General features: G+C 34.0%; 1 protein-coding gene across 1 annotated transcript in view; it reads left to right on the top strand.

The window, feature by feature from the left end:
* Positions 1 to 270: 270 nt before the first annotated feature.
* Positions 271 to 10,496, top strand: part of LOTGIDRAFT_91892 (hypothetical protein) — a gene marked incomplete at both ends in the record, with an annotated part of 28,767 nt that continues 18,541 nt past the window's right edge. Inside the window, one exon of the mRNA XM_009067438.1 lies at positions 271 to 378. Within this exon, the coding sequence (XP_009065686.1) occupies positions 271 to 378 (108 nt within the window). The remainder of the gene's footprint in view (positions 379 to 10,496) is intronic.

The following is a 10,496-nucleotide window of genomic DNA, read 5'->3' as shown; positions in this document are numbered from 1 at the left end:
TATATTTTTCAGAATGGAAATGTTTCTGAGAAAAGAAAGGAAAGCAACGTTGGTGATAAAGGTCAAGGGGAATTTCACTGAAACGTTGCCTGCTGGACTAATACTCGTGTCTATCTGAACTTAAAATGAAAGATGGCGGGGATTGCGACTTTATCAATCGTTACCGAGGATTATAACGATTCTCTGGATTTCTGGGAATGGAATTTTACGTTTGGGAATATTTCTTATGATACGAGTGACACGGCATTGGAGGACATTTCCTTGGATTTATGGAGAGCAATACCTTTAGGAGTTTTACTTGCCTCGTTGTGTCTGTTGACCACTATAGGGAATGCTCTTGTTCTGCACGCTGTTCGCACGGAGAAACGACTTCAAAGCGTAAGTATGAAACATTTTTATTTTTTAAAGATATACTACGTCTTAGAATTAACATAAAATTTAAGAATTTTTAACTTGGCGAATAAGAGCCAGAAGATATACCTGGTGTCATAAATAACATAACAGAATCCTTATATAATCCGATAAATCCAAAAAACTTAGTAATTATCCATAAATATGCAATTAACTATTGAAAAACGCTTTAATATCAAGATTAAGCGTTTTTCAATAATTACTTAGTTTTTCCAATTTTCTAGATTTTACATGGATTCTGTTGTAACTTTATGACACCAGGTAAGGTGACTGATGAATATATACTCATATTGACCATTTCCAGAACTTAAATTTTATGTTCATTCTAAGACTTAGTATCACTTTAAGTAAACGTATATACATTTCGTTGGACGTTCGCTTTGCGTTTTATAGGCTTATGTACGTGTACTCGAAACCTTTCAAGGCCGTCTATACAAAAAAAAAAAAAATATATGTTTATCTATCTGAGTTCAAAGAATATAAGTTTAAATGGCATCAAACGTCTACAGACGATAAAATATTTTGAAAATGAATTTGACGGCACTAGGAAATCGTCTGTTTTCTACAAGACGAAGTCGTCTGCAAACATCAAGCGAATACTGAAACTATTTCGGTAAAACGAGACCACAGGTCTAGTCGCCGCTCGACCCTTCAACACCCAACCTATCAATTTTCCTATCTGAATATTATTTCGGCTCTCGGTTTTCACAAAATCGTGCCATTTCGTTTCATGTTTAATGTCAGAATCCAAAAAATGAAGAAATCACGTTTGAGGTAGAAATTGAAGATTCTAGTTGACGACCTGATGTAGCGATATACTACAGATTACATTATAATCTTAGTTAAATAGTTCGAACAATGGCGGCACCAGCCTCCCAAGACCAGGAGTTATTTTTGAAAAATTGACTTGGTGCCATGTGAAACATATTTTTGGGCATATTACTTAATTTGTTTGAAATGAAGGGGGTGCAAATGGGGATACAGACAATTTTTCTAAGGGGGCAATCCCCCCCCCCCCCCAACCCCTCCTTTTATACCCTGACTGCCGCTGAGGTAAGCATTTCGGACTAGTATAATAACTATCAGAGACTAGGTAAGAGTCAGTGTGTTTCGGACTGTCAATGAACTTAATGATTAGATGTTTGATCTATTTCTGGTTTCCCTAATCAAATATTAATTTAATTATTTTAAATCTTTTAACTTAGCTTGAGGTCTATTTATTTGTCTTTTATGTTGGCTTACTTCAAGATGATCGGCGCTGCTGGGTTGGAATCTTTCAAACTTTTCCCCTCGCAGGCCTACTAAGTTTTTTGATCGTTTGATTTCGTGGTTCGAATAGGCTATTTTCAAGATAAAATCAGATGTTCCTTTAAAGCAACAAGCTGCATGGTTCACATAAGACTATTTTCAGGGTTTTAGCACTGGTGTGTTCGAATCCTTTGAGCCATTCAATACTAGTAGGTCGGTTTTGTGCTTCGGACTGAACCAATCAAAAGACGTTGTGGCACCACAGTCGAAAATAGTGAAAGAGAAGGCTAATGCGGCTGTCCCGAAAAATTTCCCTCATTGAAAACTGTATGCCGTTTCCAGTCTTCGTTAATCCACTGTGGGACAGAAAATATAAACATAAAACTTCAGTTCATGTTATTTTAATAGTGTCCATTGTCAGACGATGTAATGAGCGTAAATTATGCAAAAAATATCAATGCCATGAGTAAAATGAAATAAATTGGAAAAATATCGAAAAATTCCTAAAAAAAAAAAAAAAGATCAGAAAAATTCAAAAGATGGAATAAATTAAAAGAATTTCGAAAAATGACAAAAAAGTAAAATGTAATGTAAAATTAATGGTTCCAAAAATATAAAATGAAACGAAAAATTCGCCATTTAAAGGGATTGTAAAGAGGTCTTATAGATTTTGTATTTGTATCGGAGACATTGATAGTATCATTTTGCATCATTCCAATTTTCAATCAGACGTCTGTGGTAATAGCAATTCCACTAAAACTAAATGCTTTATGACGTTCCCCCGCAAAGGTTTTATGTGATACAAGCAACGTTCGCAGGGGTGACGTCGCTTCCACGCTAGTGGAATTGCAGGAACCACAGACGTCTGATTGAAAGTTAGAATGGTGCAAATTAATGCTATCATTGTACCCGATACTCATAAAAATTTTAGAAAACCTCGTAACAATCCCTTTTATGAATTGAATGAAATTGATAAGAAAATACAAATGAAATGAAATAAATAAGCCATTATTAAACGGAAAAATGAAATGGATCGGAAAATATGCTTTTAAAAATAGTAACAATGAAAAAGATGACATTGGAGAAAGTAACCACTTAATATAGCTTAGTGAAATGGATTAGAAAATATCCAAAAATTGCTGAAAAGAGAGGAATTTACAAAAACATTTCCTGAAGAAATTTGCCCTTAAAAAAACAAGCAGAAGAAGATGGAATTTGAAAATGTTATCAGTAATCGAGATAAAAATAGACTCTGTTACCTTATTGAGACTGAATTAAATCTAATTATTTTTAATAGAATTTAGATGATGGAAATATCTTCAATTATTTTATCTTCAAGGAGCGATTAAGATAGACTTAATGTAGGTTATATTCACTATATTCGCAATGTCAAGCTGTTATGAACTGCTTTTAATATCTTGAATGCAATAGTCACATATCTTGTCTCTTTTTTTACTTCACCTGAAGATGACAATGTAGATTGTTGAAACGTCGTGTGTAATAAAACTAAGGAGTAGTATACCATAAAATTGCGGTCCGTTATCAAGTGTGATCTCTACCCTAAATGTCGCTAAAGGATTATCGTGTCTTTTGGTAGTGCAGCGATTTGATTGGATTGTACGTTAACTAATACAGCCAATCAGAGTCCTTAACATGTAAACAATAAGGCAAACAGTTTACAGTTGACTTACAATCACATCAAATCTCTAAATTTACAAACTTCCGCGATACAAGAAAGGCGACTATTGTAGTCAAGGTATAAGACTATGTTCGTAATAGCTTGACACTGTGAAGAAGATAATTATTTGACAAGAGCTCATCTGCTTCAAATACGACATTCACATCAAGGCAGCCTTAATTGACTAAAGCTCATAATGTGTTATCGTGTGTTTCGGATGCGAAATCCTCATCAGTACAGCCTAATTGACCAAGGCGGGGTTTGTGACGTCAGTAAACCGACCATGAAACTGAAGAAATAGTCGTAATATTTGTTGTAATAATGGCCCATCTAATATTCTACTAGCTTGTATAAGAGTCGTAAAAGGCGAGATAAAGAAATATTCAATACATACAGATTAACCCAATGAACGCCAGAAACGAGCCGACTATAAAAATATCCCAGTTAAAGGGACAAGTTCGCCATTTTATTTTTTAACCAATTGTGCCTTAGTTTCAGAAATGGTAATTTTTTATCTACGCCAATCAGCAATAGTGTTCACAGCTCACCGTCGAAATTTTGGCCATCGAATCCACATGTGTCCAAAACCATCATATATAAAATAGAAAGAGAAATTCCTAGTTTGAGATATTTTTAAATGAATTATGCAATTTTCTTACATTTCTAGTACTTCCGAAGATTATTTACATATATATTAAGACTCGATTCAATCCCCAAAAAAATGGCGAAGCTATCCCTTTAAAAAAAGATATCATGTACGACCTATGAATTATTTATCTACGTCTCGAAGTTTACAATTTCAAACATGTGATTTGGAATATGTTTCGATTTTGATCGACTAAAGTATAATATTCGAAACACAATATTTGTGAGATATCGTGGTTCAGGGTAATAAATTTCAAGAAAGGTTTGTTTAATAGCAAATAAAAATCGAACATGAAATATGATGCAAAATTTTCTTAAGTAGTTGGGAGTATTAATTATAAACTTTTCTTTTCAATCTCAAATTCGTTTATTTTTACTTTATTTCTTTTTACTTTCATTTCATTTCGTGCGTTACTTGGTTATGTTATTTTATCTAATTTGAAATTTTCATTTCTTTCCCAATTTCATTTCATTTATATCATTTCTTGCGCTTGTAGTCACACCAATAAATGTGAATTTGAATCTGAAATAATTGCGTCTACAGTAATGGTATGAATGAGATCACACTATAAGAAGCAATGTTGATTTTCTTCAGTATCTGGAGCTTAACAACCAGGTTTCCAATGAAGATAAAAAAATGTCTTTATTTTTTCTGTCATATTTCCATAAAAAATTTATTGATTTATTCCGTACGAGATTAATGCTGTCAACACTAGGAATTCTTCAAATATACAAGTAGAAAATTGGTCTGTACATTATCATTGGTGCGATATGAAGGGGAGGGGGTGTTGAGGTGAGGGGTGGGGGGTAGTTTTGAAGGGGTAAAGCTGAGTGTCGAGCACAGGCTGTGGTACCAGAAGTAGAAAATTGGTCTGTAAATTAATACGGCTGCTTAGACCAGGGTCCGTATTATTTCTAATATTTCTTGATTTGCTCTTAGGCTGTCTTTTTGGGAATGGGTGAGGGTCCTTTCATGGTCTTTGGTCAAACCTCTTGACATTGATCTTATAGGTGCCCGTCTTCGTTAGCCCATAAGGTGAAGAAAAATAGGACGTTAAACTCCTATCATTTCATTTTTTCATTTCGGACCGACTGTGGTACGATTTTACCAGTTTTGATTAACGTTGAGGTCTCGTGAATTGGTTCCCTCATTGCACGGTGTTGCTCGATTCCATAAGCCCACATGGTGCAGAGAAGTAGGACGTAAAACTCCATTTATTTCCTGTGCTACGATTTTTCCAATCACATCACATTTCGAATTTTGATTAACGATGAGACCTCGTATGTTGGTTCCATTCCAGCACGAGAAAGCATTCTGACAGTTATTCCATAGAAGTCTCTCACGAGGACTATTCTATCTGTATTCAAGTTGGTCGAGAACTGACAGGAGTGACAGGCGATCTGCTCATATTATTATAACTCTGTCAGTCATATGAAAACAAGTCAAGGGCCATAATTAGTCATTGATCAGATCATAAATCATTCAATTACATGCAATTCGGTTAATGAAATGAATTTGATTTTTTGTATGTTATTTCATTGGGTTAATGAAATGAAATGGAGTTTTTTTTTTGTATGTCATTGGGTTAATGAAGTGAAATGGATTTATGGGGTGTTTTGTATGTAATAAAATGAAATGAGTTTAATATATACTATAAGCTTAATGAAATGAAATGGAGTGTTTTTGTTCGACCGTTTTTCGAAATAAGTTTTTGTATGTTATAAGTTAATGAAATGAAATTGAGTTTTTTGTATGTTATTGTATTATTTATTTTTTTAAATGTATTAATATTGAATTGATATTTTCGTACTACCTTTAACAAGTAAAATATTGGATCAATGAAATAAAGTTGTCTGATGCAGCAAATAATCAGACGATAGCGTCCAATATATACCGAGATTAACAGCTTGTTATGAAAAGTTGACGACCCTGTCTCTATCTCAAAGATGATATGCGGATAAACAGTGTAATACTGTTTATATAAATACTAAGATATATCTGAATGTATTTGTGGATATATTTGTGTTATCGTCTTAAGACATCTTTTTTCTAATGAATATATACGATGGTTGCGATGACATTACAGATTAGACACACCCACATTTCCTTACATAAACAGGCCTTTTTTGGCATGTGAAAATATTTTTGTTTAAACGCATCTAGATTCCTTAATGGCTTAGGCAAGTTACCGGAGTTTCGTTAGAATTTTGGGGACAGAGGTTTTATACCATTTTTGTAACTGTGACATTTAAATACCATTTTTGTTCTGAAATGTTTGAAAAGGAAGCCGATCTGAAGCTACGGATATTAAGTGTTCGTTTCCACTCATTTTTGAATTGTAGACGAACGGTATCGTTGTTAAATCAGGCAAATATTTAGATAATTGTATATATATACAGATCAAAACTCATATTTTCCTCTGTGTTATATTGCCTTACTTCATGAAGAACAGAAAAAACTGACGGAGAATTCGAAGATAACAAATCATATTGATAACAAATTCAAATTTGAAAATATTAGCAATATTCAAAATAGACAAACTTCATACGTTTCGTGATATTTCCCCCATTGCACACTGCATTGAAGTTTCCTATTTTATCAACACAATAAAGTAGGCCTACGTACATCACTGGCACAACAAGGTGCAGAAAAACGGACGTAGGACTCTATTACATCTAATTCGACAATAACAAATCATGTTGATAACAATTTTTAATTTGGAAATGTCAGCTAAATTGAAAATAGACAACCTTTATATTTTTTCCTCATCATCTTTCCTGATTTGATTACTTAAACAAAAACTTTAGTTAGTTCAAGACTTTACTTCTTGTTACGCAATTTGATGTGAAACAAAAAAAAAGAAACTCAGTTATAATTTGCAAAAACAACTAAGGTTCAAGTATGATCCTTTCTATCAGAAACCAAACCTCTTGGCATTAAACTTTCCCGGATTATCCCTACCCATTTAAAACTGTGTCGACATGAATAACAGTGGAGATGACTTATTTAAGGTGACCGAGATTAGAACCCACGACCACTAAATAAATGACGCTATTGCATAAAGACACGACATTACGCCTGTAAGTTTTTTGCCTATATATGCAATATTTGATTTGAATGTCGTGCCGAGATGGAATCTATAATATAAAAACCGGTAATATTTTAAGCAGATTGTCTTCAATATATTCCCGGCTGATGAGGTATTAACATGCACCAGTTGTGGGCTGGGATTTCAGTGTCGAGGATTATTCAAAAAAACGAAAGAAATAAAAGAGACAAGATTATTATTCAGACGCAGACGTGCAAAAAGTATCTTGTATTTAAGCGAATCTCTTTCCATCAGATCATTTTATTGAATTGTAAACTAACTTGACGTGGGAGTTAAATTCTAAAAATGGTTATTTGTATATTTAAGCTGATATGAATTCTGTCAGAAAACCAAATATTTTGACGGTCATATCACTTTAAGCTTTATCGGTTGGTCAAGCAATTTTTTAGACGACTATCTGGGAAAGTTCATCCAATACTTAAACAAATTTATCCCTTTCAATCAACCATTAAGAATTATTTAAACGACGATATAACTTTAACTTCTAATATTTATTTAAAGAAATATCTTAACGTCTGTATCCCTGTATGTTTTAACAAATAATAAAATCAATATTTAGACGGCTAATTCCCTTTATACGATATCGTCTGATGTTAATCAACTAGATCAACACGATAATACACTCCATATTCCGACGACAGTATCCCTTAAAAAACTTGAGGCTTCGTAAACTGTAAGTTCTATCAATTTTTAAAATTAATATTTAGACGTCTAAATCCCTTTAATTTCCGTCATCTGATGGTTCACTCATTATTTAGACGACTTATTCCCTTTAAAGCAAGTTGAGGCAGTATCATCCCTTTAACAAAAAGTTGAAGCTTGGTAAACTGTAAGTTCTGGTCCATAATTAACACTTCATACACCGTCAACATACATCAGTATCCCGGTGATTTATAGCTTTCTTAATACTCGATTAACTCGTAAATGACTCTCGTTCTTCCAGTCTACAATATGCTGTGATAGCTTTATAGGTTAACGAATTTTGTCTTCTAATTACGAAGTCTTGTGAGGCCAGCGGGTGGTGGAGGAGGTGGGGTTAATGTAAAAATGCCGCAAATATTCTTTTGTGTTTTTTTTTTTGTGTGTTTTTGTTTGTCAACTTTGTAATCCATTTCCGACATTCGTTTCAGAGAGTCCGCATTGCTCAGAACTTTTATTGAGAAACTAGACACTCGTTCCAGAGAATACACACAACTCAATGATCCTTTCAGAGAGTTCACATGGCTTATCATATTTATTAGTTTTTAGGTTCTGTCAACTAAGTCTACTACGCCTATTTGGTATTTGGTATGTCAACTTGACATCCCTTTTAGAGAGTGCACAAAGGTATTTCTATTCCTAAAATATAAAAACTTGAAATTATTTTTAATTGAGCTTGTTGACGAACGTAATAATGCTACCTTCCAATTATTTTTGGTCCAAAATAAGAATAGTTTTTAATTTTCATTAGAGAAAAAAAAATATAGCTTTATAAACAAGTCTGAAGTAAATAAAACATGTCAATTAGACATTTCCCGGAAGAGTTTATATATTTTTATTAGTTTTATTTCTGTAAGGAAGTTAGAGAATAAAAGGGACTAGACGGACCCATTGTTTATCGTGGACAATGCAAACTGAACCAAGCACCACTCCAGAACGCTTGACTTCTGTTAACAGCACTCGGAACCTCTAGGAGAGATTCAATGGCCGCCCACTTTACCACTGATTTAGTTCTGTTTACATCATTATGTTCTTACCTAATTGGCTCTATCTATCGAATCGTGAAAACATACGTCGCACGTCTGCAGTTTTTAGCATCATGACGTCACATGGCCAATATTCTTCTGGATTTCGGGATTAAAAATTTATTTTCAATCACTTAACCACCGAGTTTAAACATGTAGCTCTGTTTACATCATTATTTTCTTACATAATTGGCTTTATATATCGATTCGGGAAAACGTACGTCGTACGTCTGCAGTTTTTGTTATGATGACGTCATTATCTGGCCAAGCTTTTCGGAATTACAGGAACTACAGACGACCGACGGAGCTTTGTTTGTACACACAAAGGATTGAAAACTTCCTTTGAATCCATTTACAAATGATGTATACAAGTAGATCTGTTTAGTCATTATGTTCTCACCTAATTGGCTTTATAAATCAATTCGTGAAATCGTACGTTGTACGTCTGCATTTTTTGCTATGATGGCGTCATAGCCTGTCCAGGCTTTTCTGTCAGATACAGGAACCATAGATTCACAAAGTTCCCTGGACAGAAACAAAGGATTGAAAACTAACTTGGTTTATTTAACATCATTATGTTCTTACGTAATTGTATCGATTGGGGAAAACGTACGCCGTACGTCTGTGTGCTTCTGGTACGATGACGTCATAATCTGTCCCGAGTATTTTTCTGATATTACAGGAGCCACAGACGACCACTGACACGTACAAATGATTGAAAACTTCTTTTGAATCACTTCAAACAATGGCTTAGTTCTGTTTACATCATTATGTTCGCACGAAATTGGATTTGTCTATTTGGGAAATCTGAAGCATCTGGCCTCTACATTGGGGAGAGATCAAACCCGCTATTCCAAAACTTCATTGTATCTTGTATCCAAAATGTCAAACACATTATCAACAGCAGGGTAAGGACAAAAGACATCACGTAATATTTTGTGTCGATGTTCATAAACAGGCGTTGAATTGGAATAAAACGTTGCCGTCTGGGACATATAGATAGTCTTTCATAATTGAATCCATTCTGAACATAGAAAACTGTCACTGTGTCAAGTACAGATCTCTGTAACGACATTCATCCATGTTGCATTTATATTGATTTATTCAGTCATATACATTTTTCTGTAGCGAAGAACGGGCATGTTACACTTATCTTAACAAGGGAACAAATCATTCTGAACACAGTAACCCGATACTGTATCAATTACAGACCTCGGTGACGATTAGAATCCATGTTAGATTCCATGGCATACGGACTATTAGAAAATGAAGTGAAAGTAGGCCTGCGATTCTCCCCCAAATTCGTTCTTGGTGTTTCCGGATGCCCCTGACTCGTTGGTATAACATGAAGCTTTGATAAGATAAAATGGCGAATTACATTCTTTAAAACAGTAAATATGCTGAATTAGGCGATAATATTCCATAAAACTATTATTCAAAGAATATTTCTGAGTGTCAAATTGATGGAATTTATACGTTTGAAATGATGTCATTATCTCGAAGGATCTGATATCAATTTATTTTAATATCTTCTATATTTCATGCTTTTATTGCATGTTTAACCGCCCCCGGACAGAAGAGTTTTAGATCTTTATATTACGATTAGAAAAAAATAGGTAAATATCGAAACGTTGTAGGATTGTACAGAGGCTTTCTAAAATTTGTTATGTTTCGGGGACA

The sequence above is a fragment of the Lottia gigantea genome (genome assembly GCF_000327385.1).
Source record: "Lottia gigantea unplaced genomic scaffold LOTGIsca_82, whole genome shotgun sequence".
In the NCBI taxonomy this organism is placed as follows: domain Eukaryota; kingdom Metazoa; phylum Mollusca; class Gastropoda; family Lottiidae; genus Lottia; species Lottia gigantea.
Note: the sequence above shows the minus strand (reverse complement) of the source record. Positions and strands in the feature narration are given on the sequence as shown.